Raw genomic sequence first — 19,796 nt, 5'->3', positions numbered from 1 at the left:
GGCAGTGGCTCCCTGCTCACGCAAGGGTTGGGGTGAGGAGAAGCTGCCGTGATGGGGGAAGGAGGGGTGAGCTAACTAACTTACTTGTTTTGTTCTGCAAGGTGACTCACAACAGCACAGGTTCAATAATTTCTGTAGCAGAGGTGTTTAATTTACAACTAAAAGGATTCTGCCCCTCCTACCTCTGTGTTTTAGCCCTGCACACTCAAGGTGGGCTCTTTCCCTCTTGCACAATCAGCAACAATAAGGTTCTGTTGGCCAGATTCCGCTGTTAGCTGGTGTCTGTGCTGCCCGTTGTCTGTAGTGGGTTTGCACAGATGTAAGCGACTGGAAGAGCAGGGGTGGCCAAACTGTGCCTTGTGAGCCACATGCGAGCCATTGAAGTGTGGCTTGTAGAGCTCCCCAGTGACCCCCCATTCTCCACCTACTAGACTGATGGTGTGGAAGCTCAGGACCTCTGCCTGGTCATGACGTAGGGCCTTCTGTCCAGTGCGGAGGAGGGTCACAGGGCTTCAGCCCTGCTGGGCGCACATGCAAGGAGTGGGGGTGAAGCCCCGAATCCCATCAGGTGCTACCTGGGGGACTGAAGCCCTGAGCTCCAGCAGGCGCTTCCCATGGGGCTGAATCCCCAACGTCTGGCAGGTGTTCCTCAGCTCTTGAACTTGTGAAGATTGTCATATGTGGTTCAGAGGGTCAGTAAGTTTGGCCCCTGCAGTAGAGAGACAAGGTACGTGAAGAAATATCTTTTATTGGACCAACTTCTGTTGGTGAGAGAGACAAGCTTTTGAGCTTACACGAGCTCTTCTACAGGTCTGGCTGGGATTGTCTTTCTCTCCAACAGAAGTTGGTTCAATAAAAGATATTACCTTCACCCCCCCCCCCCCCCACCTCGTCTCTCTGGTATCCTGGGGCTACAACACCATAGCATGTGACAATGGAAGCCAAAAAGCACTTCTGAGGGATATGTAAGGGGACTGTTGCCCCCTTACTAACATTCAGTGGGGGTGTTTTAGTTGCTAGCTCCCAGTACTAAAAGGGGGGTTGATGGGAAATCAGGACCCTGAGACTGACAGTCCCCAGGAACAATGGGGAGAGGCCAATACTCCCATCAGCCTGAATGACAGGACTGGCAGGCTAATCAGGGAGTCAGGAGGACAGGGACATCCTGTCCTCCATGTGAGCTGGAATTGTCTGGGTCAGACAGAGAAGGGGCGAGCTAAGGAGAAAGCCAGGGCCCAAGCTAAGCTGGGGAGCAGAGCTGCAGCTCCAAAGCCAGAGGCACAGCCCAGAGAGAGCAGACTTGCCCTGGGAAGAAAGCTGCAGCAACCAGAGCCAGAGGGGCCAGAAAAGCAGCCCACGAAGCAGATCAGTGCAGGGAGCAGAGTCACAGAAGCAGCCTGCAGAGCAGACCTGTTCTGGGAGCAGAGCTGCAGCAACCAGAGGCAGAGGAGCCAAAGAAGCAGCCCAGGGAGCTGGAGGCAGAGCAGCAGCAGTGCAGAGACCGAGTGGTGGACGTGGACCTGGGGCTGGAGCAGTCCGGAGCTGGGTGCAGTTAGCAGCTGGGGAGAGCGAGGGGGACCCTGGGCAGCGGGCCCAGCACAGGGAGACACCTCAGCCAAGAGACTCTGCAGGCCAGGCTTGGATTGTAACCCCGACGGGGCGACACTGGGAAGAAGGGTCCTACCACTTAGAGCCTGAGAGCGCCTGGCCACCACCAGAGCAAGTGTCCAACCCACAGCATCCCTGCAGCACAGCCAGGGCCTCAGAAGAAGGCCTGGGACTTACAAGGAACAGACTGTGAACTGCCCTGACATTCCAGAGACACTGTTTGTGTTGTTCCCTGCCACAGAACGGGTTGATGTGTTTCCTTTCCCATTTTTCCTTATTCTTTTTAAAATTAATTGTTGATTAAATAACTTGCATTTGCTTTAACTTGTATGTAATGGTCAGTGGGTCAGAGAAGTGCCCAGTGCAGAGAGAGTACCCCGGAGTGGGGACACCCTAGCCCCTGTCCTAGGTGACCACAGCAGGGTTGGGGGTCGAGTCCCCCAGGAATCCTGGGCCCAGCCTTGTTGGAGTTACGAGGACTCTGCCAGACAGGAGAGTGGAAGGGGAGTCCTCAAGGCAGGGAGGCCATTGGGTAAAGGAAGTGGGAGCGAGGACTCAGATCCTTTCGCTAGCCCACTTCACTGGGGTAGTGCAGAAGCCAGGAAAGTTCCCCACGATAGCGGGACTATTCCACCGCTTACAGATAGAGGCAGAATCCAGCATGGCTCTGCTGGTATAAAAAGCATTAAAAACTAATGTATGTGATTGCAGTCAATAAACAAAACTGAATAAACACAGGATCAGACTTAGGTAAGAGAGTGCACTTTTGACAGAGTTTGTGTAGACCCCACACCTCATATGTTTTTGGCAACCTATTATAGTCATACACTCACAAAAGAAGGAATTTTCAGTGCAGGTAAGGGTGTAAAAGTGGAAATGTCTCTCTGCTCTTGGAGAGGAGAACAAACAGGAATCCCACTCTCCCTTTTTGAGCACTGCTCTATTCTATCTTTAATACAGACATGAAGGAGAGATGGAAAATTAATTTTTTTCATGCAGTTCCCTAAAATTTTTTTCCCCAAAGGTCCCAGATGATGATAAAATTGCAATCCTTTCTTAAATAGACCAATCTGTCAAAGTGTTAAATATTTTATTTTATTATAAAGTGTGTGTGTGTGTGTGTGTGTGTGTAAAATTATATTTTAAAACCACAAAGACAAATTACAGAAAGTAAAATTGCAAGTCATTAAGTGCATTGTATACACTCTGCAAAGTCTGTTAAAACTACTCCTATTCCAAGATATTAAATAATGGATATTATCTGCTTCAAAACAGTGAGAAAATCTTTCATCTTTCCAACAGCCTTACAGTGTGGACTCTCCCACCTTCTGACTGCACGCACATTAAGTACCATTTGGGAAGGGTCTGTTTGGATGGAACTTCCCATAGCTATAACCCAATACTCTCTTGGTTAGAGGTGAGAGAGTTACAGGAGAGGTGATTTTTGATCCACTTCACTTTGATCCCTATTTGATCCACTTTATTTGTTAAGCGTATGCCTTAGTTTTAGGTTGTCAAGGTGGGAAGTTATATAGAGGCCTAACCATTACTTTTTTGGGTACAAAATACATTTTTCATCTTAATGAGTTAACATGCAACAGTTTCCTTCCTGTTCCTTAAAACAGGACTAATTTTAGGTAGTTTTAAATTTACATCTCTGCTCACAGACCACTTATGAGCTTCTTTTAAAGAATGTTATTAATATGCAAAATAATTGTTCAGCTTGTTCTCTATTTAATATTCATAGGTGGATGGGAATATACAGTTATTAATTTAATATATAGGAGCAACTAGTATTTCCAACATGAATTTATTTCACAAATCAGGTGAGCTGTGAGGGCTTTGCCAAACTGACAAAAGTTCTTACACATAAATTCTATAGCATGAACTACTATGAAAAAACAGAATTCAGGTTGAAATGTCCATTCCAGAGAAGAGCTCTTTCTTCATTCACTCAAACTTCTAAAGATATCCCTGTGTGGCTAAATCTGTATGTGTTTGTTATGAAATCTAAGGAATTTTTGTTCTGTTTTTAAAAGCTGAATAAAGAGCAGCCTAGATTTAGGGGTTTGGAGGGGGACCAGGAATGGAGGAACCTGCATTTGAGAGTTACAGGAGGAAGATGGAGAAAGGACTAGGAAAGAAGCACACTGGAAGGAGTATTTCTGGGGGATCTGGCCAGCAAGGGAGATTCTGGGGCAAAGGGGAATAAAAGTAGGGATCTAGATTCTCTAATTTAGCTTGAATCGTGTTCTTAATGGTAGTAAGAGTAGTAAACCCGAAGTCCCTACGGTGGGAAACTTTCTTTCCTCCATGCAGCGCAGAAGTTGAGTGGGCCGGCTTGGAGAGGTTTATGTGGTATATTTTGAGGGCTGGGGTAAACTAGCTGCAGGAATTCATGAGAATGGCTTCATTGTTGCACATCATTTGCATTGAACGCTGGTGTGATGATGAAAGTAACACTTGATGGGGAGAGAGTTCAGAAAACTGATGCTGGTGTACTGGGACCACAATGGGGAATGGTAGGGAACAGGCATTCTGGTGTTTAAGGGTTCATTTGAAAAATCTGTCATGCTCTTTACATGTAAGAGCGGTAAATAAAGGCTAATCCAGAAGCGATTGAGCAATACGATGCAGAGCAATGATAAGTTTGTGCTACTTGGGCCCTGGCCAACAGAAATTGTTTTGTAATAAAAGAGCTATATCGGGGTGGTCAACCTGAACCTGAGAAGGAGCCAGAATTTACCAATGTACATTGCCAAAGAGCACAGTAATACGTCAGCAGCCCTGTACCAGTCCCGTCCCCCTCCCCTGCACTCCCAGTGCTTCCCACCCACTGGCAGCCCTGCTGATCAGCACCTCCCTCTCCTTCCCACACCTCCCCATCAGCTGTTTTGTGGCATGCAAGCAGCTTGGGGGTGGGGGGGAGAAGCGAGGGCATGGAAAACTCGGGAGGAGATGGGAAGGGGTGGATTGGGGGCAGAGCCAGGGGTTGAGCAGCGAGCACCCCCCGGCACACTGGAAAGTTGGCACCTGTAGCTCCAGCCCCAGAGTTGGTGCCTATGCAAGGAGCCGCATATTAACTTCTGAAGAGCCGCATGTGGCTATATATAAATTAACCCTTCATTTTCTCTGCTTAGAACTAAGATTGATAAATGCAGTATTAGGATTTATACATTTTGAATGCTAATTCTGCTGATTTCTCATTCTGGTATCCCTGGTTTCTCACTCAAATAAAAATTTTACACTTGCATGGAATTTTTTTTTTTTGAAATGCTGGTGCAATGTGCTTACATTTGAACATATATTAACTGTTCTTCACTCATGCATTTCCAATATAAAAAACTAGAAAACAGACAAAAGGCAGTGAACAATTCCTTGAAAGAAATACATTTTTATTTTCTTTACATCAACATTGCCTTTACATTTTAGTGTGAAATTTAATATGTGAAATAATTCAAGAATTGCTAATTGCAAACCAAAATAATTTTTGAAAAGAAATTGTGTCTCCATCGTGAGGGCTTCAGCCATTGTGCATGTCTGTTTAATTTGTCCTTTTGTGATCAATATTCTTGTGTCCATTTCTGCTAGGTTTGTGATTCTTGTTATAATTTATAAACTTAGCCGGAGTCGGGGTTGGTCAGTACTTGACTGGAAGATGACTATGTTAAGACACATGTTGGTGAGTCTTTTATTCAGTAATGCAACACCCCCACATCGTGTCTTAGGGCACTGTATTTCAGAGATTTTTTTTTGAGCAAGAAATTTTTGAAATATTCCCCTCATACTATTCATAGGAATAGTCAGAACTGGTCTGAAAATTTCCAAAAAGGTTGAAATTTTGGTGGGAAATAGAAATTATTTTCATTATTTAACCAGCTCTAGGACTAAGATTGCAAGCCAGTGTTGTTCTCAAATTTCAACTTGTCTTATGCACACTCTAAAGTTTTCTGTAGTTTCAATAGAAGGTATTCTTCAGCTTCTTAAAAAAAAATAGTTGTATGTATTACTGCTACAAAATTATTGCCATTTCCGGTCTACAGATGACAACATACTGAGAGTGGGTGTAGTGAGCCCTTTGTGTATCTATAGGGAATAAATACACACATACACTGCATAGTCTATAACATACTTTGAGAATATTAGAAATATAGAGAGTTGGGTTTGGTGATTGGGAGAACTGCATGGTGAATTACAGGCTGGTTGCAAAGGTTGTGGACCTCTCAAGACATCTAGGCAAACTTATGTGCAGTACTGGGAAGGAGCAGATGGTCGTGATACACATAGATACCAATGACACAGGGAAAGTAGGAGAGAGGTCCTAATGGCCAAATTTAGGCTGCTAGGTAAGAGATTAAAGATCAGGACCTCCATGGTGGAATTCTCTGAAATGCTTCTGGTTCCACACCCAGGCCAGTTAGATAGGTAGAATTGCAGGGTATCAATGTATGGTAGAGATGATGGTGTAGGGAGGAGGAGCTTAGGTTTATTAGGACCTGGGAAACCTTTTGGAAAAAGAGAAGCCTATACAGAAAGGATGGGTTCCACCTAAACCAAAATGGAACCAGACTGCTGACACACACAATTAAAAAGGTTGTAGAGGAGTTTTTAAACTAAGGGTTGGGGGAAAGCCGACAAGTACAGAGGAGCACACATTTAGGAGTGAGACATCCTTTACGGGGGAAATTTACTAAAGGGAATACTCTGTGTCCTAGTAAAAAGGAGAGGATAGAAGTTGATCAAGTAGGAACTGAAAAGAAACAGTCAAATGAAAGAGTCCCCTTCAATTGCATCACATGAAGCCAGACAAATAAATATTGACAGATGTATAGGTGCTCATATACAAATGCTAAAGTCTAAATACTAAGTGGGTGAACTTGAGTGCCTGCTATTAAATAAGGATATTGATATAATAGGCATCACAGAAACTTGATTGAACAATGATAATCAATGAGACATGGTAATATCAGGATACAAAATATACAGAAATGATAGAATAGGTTGCTCTGGCGGGAGAGTGGCACTATATGCAAAAGAAAGCAGAGTCAAATATAGTAAAAATCTTAAAGTAAATAAACTGTATCATAGAATCTCTATGGATAGTAATTCCAAGCTTGAATAAGAAGAGCATATCAGTAGGAATAAACTACAAACCACCTGACCAGGATGGTGATGGTGATTTTGAAATGCTCAGGGAGGCGAGAGAGGCTACAAAAACAGTAAACGCAGTAATAAGGGGGCATTTCAACTACTCCCATATTGACTGGGTACGTGTCACCTCAGAACGGGATGCAGAGATAAAATTTCTGGACCCCATTAATGACTGCTTCTTGGAGCAGCTCGTGCTGGAACCCACAAGGAGAGAGGCAAGTCTTGATTGAGTCTTAAGTGGCGCACAGGATCTGGTCGAAGAGGTGAATGTAGCAGAACTGCTCAATAATAGTGACCATTATGTAATTAAATTTAACATCCTTGTAGGGGGGAAAATACCAAAGAAACTCACCTTGCTATCATTTATCTTTGAAAAGGGTAACTATTCAAAAACGAGGAAGTGTTAAATTAAAAGGAACAGTCACAAGAATGAAATGCTGGCAAGCTGCATGGAAGCTTTTTAAAGACACCATAATAGAGGCTCAAATTAAATGTATATCCCAAATGGAAAAACAAAACAGTAAGAGGGCCAAAAAATGCCGCCATGGCTAAACAGCAGGTGGTTAGAGGCAAAAAGGGTGTCATTTAAAAATTGGAAGTCAAATCCTACTGAGGAAAATGGAAAGGAACATAGTCTTGGCAAGTCAAGTGTAAAAAGTATAATTGGGCAGGCCAAAAAAGAATTTAAAGAGCAACTAGCAAAACACACACAAACTTAACAGCAATTTTTTAAAGTACATCAGAAGCTTAGTGGGGCCACTGGATGATCAAGGTGCTAGTACAGGAGTAATCAAGGAACACAGTGTGTTTCAGAGAAACTAAATGAATTCTTTGTGTTGGTCTTCACTGTAGACTCGGATGTGAGGGAAATTCGCACACCTGAGCAATTCTTTTTCAGTGACAAATCTGAGGCACTGTCCCAGATTGAGGTGTAAACAGAGGAGGTTTTGGAACAAATTGATAAATTAAACAACAATAAGTAAGGCCCTACTTCATTTACAATATTTTGGAAATTGCAGATCCTGCAATATTAGGCTTCCACTGCAGTTTTGATTTTAATTAGCTTACTTTACTTGCCCCCCAAACCTGGAGCCCCTCGTGCACCCCAATCCCCTCATCCCCAGAGCCCCTCGTGCACCCCAAACCCCTCATCCCTGTCTCCAGCCCAGAGCCCTGACCCCCTCCCGCAGCCCTCACCCCAACTCTCTGTCCCAGCCCTGAGCCCCTCCCACACCCTAAATCCCTCATCCCCAATTCCATCGGGTCACGGGCATCAACAATTTTCTTCAACTGGGTCCCCAGAAAAAAAGTTTGAAAACCACTGCCAAAGAGCATTGCTTTTTATTTACATTATATAGATAACACTAGCTACCTCCTGTCACATTATTCAGTACCCCTATTTCACCAATTATTCAATACAACCTATTTAACCACATTATTCAAAATTTAACCAATCATGCACTGGCACCTATGTGTCCTCCTCCCTGCTTAAATATTTCTTACATTTTATCTCTCATGCACAAATTATAACTTATTTATGACCACCTCTTTTTGTGCAGTGGGCAGCATAAATTCACTGGCTTATTTTATCAAATTTACCATTTGCTGAGTCTTTTGGTATCCTCCCTAAACTTTCCAGTGCCTGGGGGTGTCTCTACTTTACAACCCTGGGTGTTATAACTCTTGTTAGGGGCATTCCTGAGGTGGGGGTACCTTATTAGCAGCAGAACAATTTTTTCTTACTTTTAATGGTGAAATCCCTGAGTTTCACCCAAGGCTAATCAAGGTTAGTTTAGTATGGTGGTGAATTAGGTCCCAGGCCTACTGTAACTATTCAGCAACCAGTTCCAAACACAGGTGCTCTTCCTTCTGCTAACAAGCTTTGCCAAGATTACTTACCCAAAGCGTTTGAAGTCCACAGAGAGGAGCTGAAAGAGCGTATGAAAAAAGCTGCTTCTGCTTGCATTATGTTTGACAAGTCAACGGATGACAAACATAATCATATTGTGAGTCTGGCTAGCAATCAGTGGCATGTTCATTTTTCTAAAATTGATAAATTCACTGCTGCAGTGAAAAAAATGTTTAAGCACTGGCCCGCTCGCAAACTGTGTTTCAAGGCTTTCTTTGCAAGAAAAAAACAGCCTAATCCTGACCGACTGCCTCTGTCCAGAACCAATAGCGACATGATGGAATGGGTGGTTGAAGCAGTTCTTTGCCACGCTGAACATGTAAGTGGCTACTGCAAGTTCATTGACAGTGAAATGGAGATTTCACCTAACACTTACTCAGTGATGAGCTGCCAAAACCTTAACAACCGGTTCCCTCCTCACCCCACGAGGGGGTCATAGCCTACCCCGCCCTGCGGGACTCCTGCCCCATCCAACCCCTCATGTTCCTTGATGCCCCACCCTACCCCCGGGATCCCTGCCCCCTGACAGCCCCCGGAACCGGGCAGGAGGCTCTTGTGGGCCACCGTAGTGGGTGCCCACCCCGCCCCTAAGAACCAGAGGGACCTGCCAGGGGTGGAGGTGGGGAGTCCTGGCAGTGCTTACCTGGGGCAGCTCCCAGGAAGCATCGGGCAGGTCCCTGTGGCTCCTAGAGGTGGGGTAGCGTAGGTGGGGGGGTTGGAGGGGGAGCGGCCACTCCCCCCACTGATCACATCGAAAGTGGCACCTTAGGCGCCAACTCCGTGAGTGCTCCGGGGCTGGTGACGATGCAGAGCAGAATGCATTTTTACAAAGAGCGTTCAAGAAAACAGCAGACAAACTGAAGACACTGAGGAGAATGTTGCCAGACCAGCTCAATGAGGCCCAAGGTTCACATAGCCCGGACCGTCATTTATGAAAGCAGTTTGGGTATTGGATGTGAAACAAGTGAATATGTTATCAGAGCAAGTGCTCCCTCTGGAGGTAATCCCTGTGTTTGGCCGCAAAGCTAAAGCACAGCTTGCCCCATACACCGTTTTGTACAAGTGAGTGTGAATTAACCTGGAGAGTTTTGGGATTCACCTGCCATTCTACAGCGTTTTCCAGAGTTAGCAGAGATAACAAGGCAATCACTATCAATCTTGCGTCATTTCTGTGGATGCCGAGAGTGCGGTGTGTACCTATCGCTTAAAGCAGCCTCTTACCAAATGACTGGAGAATAGCTAATGTAATGTTATTTAAAAAAAAAAAAATAAAAGGGAGAGGGCTCCAAAAGTGATCCTGGCAATTACAGCCCAGTAGGGGTATGTCTACATTGCAGTGTAAGCCCAGGGTTAGTGGGACTCGAGTCAGCTGACCCATGTTAGGGAACCCTGTTGCGTGTCTACATTGTTTTCTAACCCTATATTAGAACTTTTCTAAACTGTTCTTGTGGTGCCCATATTGGCAGAGGGAAATGTTATTCCCTGACTGCCGGGAAATCTGCCGTGTGTGCAGCTGAAGTATTCTAATGTATAGTGACAAAATAGGATGTTTGTGTGAGTGGAGTGAACTAGTCAGCTGTCCATGGGGGCCTGGAAAATACACCCTCCCCTGCAGTATGACTGACTATCTGGAGTTGCTGCTTCCGGAAAAGTTTGCAGCTATCAGCAGCCAGGATTGGGTCAGAATCCATGAGGGAATTAACACGAGGCTGCATTAGGTCACATGTAGCTTACTCTGTTATTGCTCCAACAAACATGTCGAAATCCATAGGTTTCTTCCACCCTAGGTTGGCACTAGGGGAAAAAACTGACACTTGGAGACCTGATTTTGTGACCCGCTGACTGTATGGACTACTTCTAACTGAAATGGACTAGATTTGGAAATAAAATACTGTTTCCCAAACACACACACTCAGTTCAGTGTTCACAGGTGGCTCCATAGACCTAGGAGGAGTGATTACAGAGTGGCAAATTTCTTATTACTGAAAGGAAAACATGACTGACCCTGACAAACATGTGTGACTTAACAGTTAAAATGACCTTTACAGCTGTTTATGAATGTTTGAAATTCCAAATTGCCATTTTGAATGCCACATGCGGGGAGGAGAGGGCGAAGAAGAAGGGAGTCACGTAGGCAATGTGATGCAGTCTGCCCTTAGTGGCCATGCTGCTAGCCGGGACTTGTCATTATTGCATTGTTTCTTACAGCAGAAATCCTTCCCATTACTGTAATAATAACCTGTAAATTTGCCTTATACACTTACCGGGCTTTGAGGTGGCTTCTGCCTCCACCAGGTTTGTTACAAGCTCAGCCGTGTGGGGGGGGATCAAACAGCCCTGCTGAGTAGGGACCAAGAATTTGCTGTTAATCCTGGTCCACAATCTGCTCTTGTTAATCCTGGTCCACAGTTCCATTAAAACTGTCACTTCATGCTCCTCATTGGGAGCCTGCTTCTGGCTCCCATCAGACCCCATGCTGATGGAGGTCATTGGCCACTATCCTAGCTGACCAGGTCATTATGAAGCACAGTTGCCTCCATGCTGGGCACAGTCGTCATAAAATGGACATGTTGTTGGTGAGTTACCCGAGGTGCAGTTCTTGTCCCTCGTCTTCCAGTACTTGTTCTTCAGCCTCTTAATACATTCCCTGCACTGATCACCAGTCTGGAAAATCTGCAGAGCTGTCAGCTTTTTAGCTATCTGCTGGTACACGTGGTCATTCCTGGTGCTTTTGCTGAAGTCCACAGTTTTACTGACCTTGCACCAGAGATTGACCAAAATTTGGCTGTGCTCCCATGACCATGAAGCAGTGCGCTTTGGAAAAGGTTCTTTCAGTTCAATCTCCATTGCAAACCTAGGAGGCTCTCCGATAGTGTGGTTGCAGATCAGTGATCAGAAGAGAATGGGTTAATGACCTGAGCTGCTGCTGTACGCCAAGGAGGGAGTAGTTTCTGGTTTCAATAGAGTGGATTGGAGCTTGTTGGGATAGAGAGAAGTAAGGAAGTTGTCCCATGGAATTGTGGGTTACTTCTGGCAAACTACTGGACATGGGCAAGTGGGGCTGTGTCTACACTGCAAAGCCATAGGGCTCAAACAATGGATCCCAGCTTGACTTGAGCTCGAACCCTGTTGCCTTGCAGGGTCCTGGGACCCTGGGTCTGAGTCCTGGGTTAGCGGAATTGCAGTGTAGACGCAAGGTAGGTTAGGCTTGACCCCGAGCGCTAGTATGGGCTTATGTTGCAGTGTAGACGTACCATAGGCCTAACTTGAGGATCAGGCAGATTGGTTGAAACTATTGTAAAAAATGGAATAATCAGACACATAGGTGAACACGATATATTGGGGAAGCATCAACATGACTTTTGTAAAGGGAAATCATGCCTCACCAATCTGTTAGCACTCTTTGAGGGTGTCACAAGCATGTGGACAAGTGTGATCCAGTTGATATAGTGTACTTGGACTTTCAGAAAGCTTTTGACAAGGTCCCACACCAAAGACTCTCAAGCAAAGTAAGCAGTCATGGGGTAAGAGGGAAGGTTCTTTCGTGGATCAGTAACTGATTAAAAGCTAGGAAACGAAAGGCTAGAAATAGATGGTCAGTTTTCACAATGGAAAGTGGTTATCCATAAGGATCTGTGTTGGGATCTGTGCTAGTCAACATATTCATAGATGATCTGGAAAGGGAAGTAAACAGTGAAGTGGCAAAGTTTGCAGATGATACAAAATTACTCAAGTTAGTTAAGTCCAAAGCAGACTGTGAAGAGTTATAAAGGGATCTCATGAACTGGGTGATTGGGCAACAAAATGGCAAATGAAATTCAGTGTTGATAAGTGCAAAGTAATGCATGTTGGAAAACATAATCCAAACTATACTAAACTAAAATGCTGGGATCTAAATGAGCTGTTACTACTAAAGAAAGTGATCTTGGAATCAACATGAATAGTTCTCTGAAAATAAATGTTCAATGTGCAGCAGTAGTAAAAAAGCTGACAGTATTAGAAACCATTAGGAAAGGGATAATTAAGACAGAAAATACAATGCCACTATACGAATCCATGGTATGGCCACACCTTGAATGCTGCATCTAGTTCTAGTCGCCGCATCTCAGAAAAGGTACAGAGAAGAACAATAAAAATGATTAGGGGTATGGAACAGCTTCCTTTTGAGGAGAGATTAAAAAAACGGATTCTGTTTATCTTAGAAATGAGTCAACTAAGAGGGGAAACAATAGAAATTTATAAAATCATGAATGGAGTGGAGAAAGTGAAGTGTCGTTTACCCCTTCATATAACACAAGAACCAGGGTCTCCCAATGAAATTAATAGGCAGCAGGTTTAAAACAAACGAAAGGAAGTATTTCTTCACACAATGCACAGAAAACCTGTGGAACTCGTTGTGATGCTGGCAAACCAGGTGCCAGTGCTTGCCAAGACTGCAGGCGTTAGCTAAGAACTAACAGACTCATAGCTGGAGACTGGATCAGTTTACCTGTGTGTTAGTTTTTCTCAAAATTAGTCATATAAGAATGTATTTAGTGTTTAGACTCTCTGAAATGCTTGTAAGGTGCTGCTTGCATGAATCTAACTTTTAATGGCTGTATTCCATGCTACAAAAAATACGTAAGTTTTGCTTTATAACTTTGAAAATGTTTGTTCTGAACCCAGGTATGGGAATCATGTCCCCCACCCCGCAGCCATCCAGAAGGACTATCAAAATAAAGATGAGCCATCAAGGAACATCGCAATACAAAGGATTGGTTAATGGCCCTATCACACCTAGGAAAAGCTGTGTGCAAGGAAGCTTATCCTATGGACTTGAAAACTGAATGAAGGAAATAAAATCACAGGAAATTTGTCCATCTCTCTCTTTGCTGTTTGAATGCTGAGAGGGCCAGAGACTGAGGCAGGTATCCCAAGATACTTTGAATTGACAGATCTCTACAACTATGTCACTCTAGTGATTTAGATAACTCATTTGTGTGTATATATTTGCTTGCTTTAACCTGTAAATAACTCTTATTTCTTTTCCCTAGTTCAATAAACCTTTAGATAGTTTATTACAGGATTGGTTACAGGCATTGTCATTGATGTAAGCTCCTGGGTACCAACTGATCTGGGGTAAGTGTTGGTCTCTTGGGAATGGAAGCAACCTGAATATTGTGTGATTTTTGGTGTGACCATTTATCACTGAGTCCAGCTTGCCTGGGTGGCAGGATAGACTGGAGAGTCTAAGGGGACTGTCTGTGACTCCATGGTAAGACTCTTACACCAGGAGTTCACATTGGTTACTGGGTTGGTGAAATCTAATTATAGAACACACCACCAGTCTGCCCTGTTTTTGACAGTCTGCCCTGTGGTAGGCCCTCGTGAGCCGCTCCAGACAGCGTGACACTCATTGCCAGGATATGTTATGAAGGTCAAAAGTATAACTAGGTTAAAAAAAGAACTAGTTAAGTTCATGGAAGATAGCTCCATCAATGGCTATTAGCCAAGATAATCAGGGACGCAACACCACGCTCTGGGTATCCCTAAGCCTCTGACTTCTAGACGCTGGGACCGGACAACGGGGATAGATCACTCAATAATTGCCCTGTTTTATTAATTACCTTTGAAGCATCTGGCACTGGCCACTGTCAGAAGACAGGATACCGGGCTATATGGACCATTGGTCTGACCCAGTATGGCCGTTCTTATGAGGTCCTTGTGTACAAAAAGATCTATAAAAATACAAGTTACAGTGTGGACGCTTGTAATTTTTGTTCTGCTCTGAGTTGTACTACTTTGAGAGAGACAATACTGAATCTATTTTTTTCCCTCTAGTAAAACATAATGGCTACAGCTGTGATTACCTGCAGTATAATCCTAGTGTTTATCTCTTCAGTGAAGGCAGGTAAGTTGATCAGATGGTTTCTTAATTACTTCCTCTGAAATGCGCTCTTTTCACATACATGTATTAAAGTAACTTACTTCTCAGATACCTGAAAACAGCTATTTAGAACAGAGATGTAGTATGACCAGTAGAGACGCTAGTCTGAACTCTAAATATTTAGGGTGTGCTGTATTTTCATTATAAAATGGTGTGGCTTTTATTTGTGATCTTAAGTTGCTTTGGTGTGAAGTTTGTCAGTGCATTATGTGTGCTTTCCAAACCTAGGCATTTTTAAATGAGCACTGTAAAAAGTATTGAATATCCTAGATTTGACACACATTTGATATTTTCAGTGTGGAGAATTCTCAAGACTTATATTTGTACATCTTTCAGTGTCTCTATATAATCCTACAATGTATACACCTTATTGTTCCAGATCTGGGCAGGGTTAGGCTGACAAATTATTTTACAATATCAAGGCCCCATGTATCTGTTAATTCCATGCTGCCATTGACAGCAAAGCAGCAGAAAGCTCATACAAGCAGGGTACAGAGTAGCAGAAGTTGGAAACGACAGCCCCATAAAATTCTCCTTGTTTTCCACTCTCCCCCAATGTGCAGACTTGGAGAATGTAGAAGGACCTTTGTACCAGTATGTTGTGATCAGGTATTTGCACATTGGGATGGAAAAAGTCAGGTAAAGAACAATTACTGTTTCCTGGAAGTTGGCATGCTCCTCTTGCTTTCAGCATATTTCAGAGTGAGAGTTGATGCTGGCTAAACTAGTCATTTATTGCATGGGCTGATGGAACAACTGAAGACTGGACAGTACTGCTACAAAACAATGTAGGGTGAGATTTTCCAAAAGTACTCTCTATTAGCCTAACTCTACTCTCATCAAAGCCAATGGTAAGCTCCCCTTGACTTCAGTGAGAGCAGAGATAAGTTGCTATTTAGTGCTTTTGAAATTTCAACTCGGTGCGGGAAGGGAGGTGAAACAAAATATGCAATCTAAACTCAGTGTGTGGAATTCTAGATAGGCAAAATATAATTACGTAAACTGGGATTTGGCTATCACATTGAAGCTGACAGTTTCTAATGTTATTCTCCTAATTCCTTCACATAAAATAGTCAGATTTCAGATTGCTGGGGAACTCTCTGCCTTCTTTATGATTAGAATTTCACTAACAGAATTTTTGTGTATAGTTATCGAATATCATTTAGTTTGTAGATGCTGGAGTTGCCTGTCCCACAAGAGTATTTAAGGATGAATATTGAAAACCTGTTAAAGAAATAGACAATTTGTCTCCATAGTTCTATACTCATGTCTTTTTTAAATTTTGTCTCCATGTTTTTTAGAGGAATGCATGGTACATGATGTGCTGCATAGTCAAAGTTTGGTATCTGTACTGGTAGGAGAACCTCTTACTATTGATTGTTTGTTAGATAAAACACTGGCTCTTCAGCACATGAATTACAGCTTGACTTGGTATAAAAGTGGGAGAAAAATACCTGTAACTCAAGTGAAACTTTCCAGAATACATCAGCATGAGAACTTGCTTTGGTTTATGCCTGCAATTTTAGAAGACTCAGGATCCTATGAATGTGTCATATGGTAAGAATCTGTTTTTCCTTTCGTCTGGTTTTTTTTACAAAAGCTACACGCTGTAGATGTGAGCTTGAAAAAATAATAATTAAACAAGTATCTGAATTATTTTTCTGATATTAAGTCTGGGCTTAGCTTGTATTTTTGCCTTCACAAACTCTTACGGTTTATTATTAAAAACAGAGCTACTCATTTTGATTTACAGCAGAGCTGATTTTGATGAGGCTGTTACACTTTATTGGAAAAGAATCCCAAGTACATTCATCGCTGACACAACTTCATGATTAGAGCTGGTCAGAAAATACTAATTATTTTCTATGGAAACTTTCAAACTAAAGGAGATTAATTTTTAAAAATTTGAATTTTTTTTCAGAATTTTGACTTTTTTTAAAGAAAATTATTGGAAGTGAAACATTTTCATTTTGATTGGAATTTAATGGAGTTAACAGTTTTGTTTCTTGGTAATAAAATCTTTTATTTCATGTAGTTGAAAATCAGAAAATTACAAACGCTGCAAAAAGTTGTAATGAAAAACACTTTTCCTTGAAAAACTTCCAGAGGAAACACTTTCAGCCAGCTCTAGCCATGATATCATGAGGTTTGTGTCTATTCAGATATCATGATGATAGGACACAAGGGCGGCAAAACCTCAGCTGGTATTAATTGCTATAGTTCCAATTACTTCAATAGAGCCAAGACAAATTGCACCAGTGGAGGATCTGCCCCAGTGATTTTTTTTCCCAAGAGGTGCACCCCAGTCCTGCTGCCCAGTGTTAAAAACTCATGCCCATCCTAACCCTCTTCAGGCCTCCAGAAAACCATGTCCAGCCGTAATTTTCAGTTGTAATCCAGATGTAGCCATGGTCCCAGAAATCCTTCCCTGTTCTGGCCCTTGAAGAACTAAGAGCTGATCTAAATTGATGTATTCTTTCCCAGCTACAGCATTCTCCTGGGTCCCTAAAATTCAGTAATCATATTTCTTTCTTCAGCATAAGCCAGTTGCCTGGACGCTGTTTGAAGGCCAGTAGACAGGGTATGATGACGTTCATTCATGGACATGTATTTGCACATGGGAGGTTCATAGCCCAGTTCGAACAGTGTTTGTTTGCTGTGAGTTTTCAGGGATTGGAGGAATTTTTTGCTAATTAAAACACGACTAGCAAACAAATTCTCTCAGACTTTTAAAACAGTCAGTTCATTGACAGTCTGAAGTAATTAGGCAGACCCAAAGAAAAAAAGACTCTGTGAGCCAGGTTCTCTGGTATAGTGCAGCAGCTGGTCTTGCACCACTAGTGGACTTTGACCCAAAAATCCTCTGGTCATAAAGCTGGCATAAGCATGTCAAGGAAGATCACGCCAATGTAAGGACAGTTTTCTGGTGATGTAAAGCCAGTGTAGGGGCTCTTTCCTTGCTGCTAGAATTGCAGAAGAGGAAGCATAGCTAGGTGACCCTTACACCACACCAATCCTTTTGTCCCCTTCTGTGCAGACTTAAATTAGATCAGCTTGAAGGCTGCTGTAACTTGGGGTATGTCTACACTACGAAATTAGGTCGAATTTATAGAAGTCGGTTTTGTAGAAAGCGTTTTTGTACAGTCGATTGTGTGTGTCCCCACACAAATGCTCTAAGTGCATGTAGTCGGCGGAGTGCGTCCACAGTACCAAGGCAACCATCGACTTCCAGAGCGTTGTACTGTGGGTAGCTATCCCACAGTTTTCGCAGTCTCCGCCGCCCATTTGAATTCTGGGTAGAAATCCCAGGGCTTGATGGGGCTAAAACATTGTCGCGGGTGGTTCTGGGTACATATCGTCAGGCCCCCCTTCCCTCCCTCCTTCCGTGAAAGCAAGGGCAGACAATCGTTTTGTGCCTTTTTTCTTGAGTTACCTTTGCAGATTCCATACCACGGCAAGCATGGAGGCCGCTCAGCTAACCATCACCGTATGTCTCCTGGGTGCTGGCAGACGCGGTACTGCATTGCTACACAGCAGCAGTTTATTGCCTTTTGGCAGCAGACAGTGCAGTATGACTGGTAGCCGTTGTTGACGTAGTCCTGGATGCTTTTTTAACCAACCTCGATGAGGTCGGGGCGCCTGGGTAAACATGGGAGTGACTCAGCCAGGTCATTTCCCTTTTAAGTTTTGTCTCATGGCGATTGAGTCCTACCGGCAGTCCTAGTGCACTGTCTTTTAATCAGCAGCCAGGAGAAGACGATGGCCAGCAGTCATACTGCACCGTCTTCTGCCGAGCACCCAGGAGATGACGATGGCTAGCGGTCGTACTGCACAGTCTGCTGCCAGCAAGATGTATAAAGATAGATGAAGTGGATCAAAACAAGAAATAGAGCAGATTTGTTTTGTATTCATTTTCTCCTTCCTCCCTCCATGAAATCAACGGCCTGCTAAACCCAGTTTTGAGTTCTATCCTTGAGGGGGCCATTCAGTTTCTCGCAAAGCCACCCCCTTTTGTTGATTTTAATTCCCTGTAAGCCAACCCTGTAAGCTGTGTCGTCAGTCGCCCCTCCTTCCGTCAGGGCAATGGCAGACAATCGTTCCGCGCCTTTTTTCTGTGCAGACGCCTTACCATGGCAAGCATGGAGCCTGCTCAGATCACTTTGGGAATTAGGAGCACATTAAACACCACGCGCATTATCCAGTGGTATATGCAGCACCAGAACCTGGCAAAGTGAAACCGGGCAAGTAGGCGACGTCAGCGCGGTGATGAGAGTGATGAGGACATGGACACGGATGCAGACTTCTCTCACAGCACAGGCCCTGGCAATGTGGGCATCATGGTGCTAATGGGGCAGGTTCATGCGGTGAAACGCCGATTCTGGGCTTGGGAAACAAGCACAGACTGGTGGGACCGCATAGTGTTGCAGGTCTGGGACGATTCCCAGTGGCTGTGAAACTTTCGCATGCGTAAGGGCACTTTCATGGAACTTTGTGACGTGCTTTCCCTGCCATGAGGCACAATAATACCAAGATGAGAGCAGCCCTCACACTTGAGAAGTGAGTGGCAATAGCCCTTTGAAGCTTGCAACGCCAGACAGCTACCGGTCAGTCGGGAATCAATTTGGAGTGGGCAAATCTACTGTTGGGGCTGCTGTGATGCAAGTAGCCAACGCAATGAAAGATCTGCTGATATCAAGGGTAGTGACCCTGGGAAATGTGCAGATCATAGTGGATGGCTTTGCTGCAATGGGATTCCCGAACTGTGGTGGGGCCATAGACGAAACCCATATCCCTATCTTGGCACCGGAGCACCAAGCCGCTGAGTACCTAAACCGCAAGGGGTACTTTTCAATAGTGCTGCAAGCACTGGTGGATCACAAGGGACGTTTCACCAACATCAACGTGGGATGGCCGGGAAAGGTGCATGACGCTCGCATCTTCAGGAACTCTGGTCTGTTTCAAAAGCTGCAGGAAGGGACTTTATTCCCAGACCAGAAAATAACCCTTGGGGATGTTGAAATGCCTATATGTATCCTTGAGGACCCAGCCTACCCCTTAATGCCATGGCTCATGAAGCCGTACACAGGCAGCCTGGACAGTAGTGAGGAGCTGTTCAACTACAGGCTGAGCAAGTGCAGAATGGTGGTAGAATGTGCATTTGGATGTTTAAAAACACGCTGGCGCAGTTTACTGACTCGGTTA

At 43.9% G+C, this 19,796-nt stretch overlaps 1 protein-coding gene across 2 annotated transcripts in view; it reads left to right on the top strand.

The window, feature by feature from the left end:
* LOC125639813 (interleukin-1 receptor-like 2) overlaps positions 1–19,796 on the top strand; it is a 53,429-nt gene that overhangs the window by 575 nt on the left and 33,058 nt on the right. Inside the window, exons 2-4 of one of the 2 annotated variants that reach the window (XM_075130402.1) lie at positions 13,334–13,786; positions 14,489–14,558; positions 15,983–16,151. In XM_075130402.1, coding sequence (XP_074986503.1) covers positions 14,498–14,558; positions 15,983–16,151 — 230 coding nt within the window. In that variant the 5' untranslated portion in view covers positions 13,334–13,786; positions 14,489–14,497. Of the gene's footprint in view, positions 1–13,333; positions 13,787–14,488; positions 14,559–15,895; positions 16,152–19,796 lie in introns of both variants that reach the window. The other variant, XM_075130400.1, reaches the window with a different exon arrangement.

This window comes from Caretta caretta, chromosome 1 (genome assembly GCF_965140235.1).
Source record: "Caretta caretta isolate rCarCar2 chromosome 1, rCarCar1.hap1, whole genome shotgun sequence".
NCBI lineage: Eukaryota > Metazoa > Chordata > Testudines > Cheloniidae > Caretta > Caretta caretta.
This window is presented reverse-complemented; position numbering and strand designations above follow the sequence as displayed.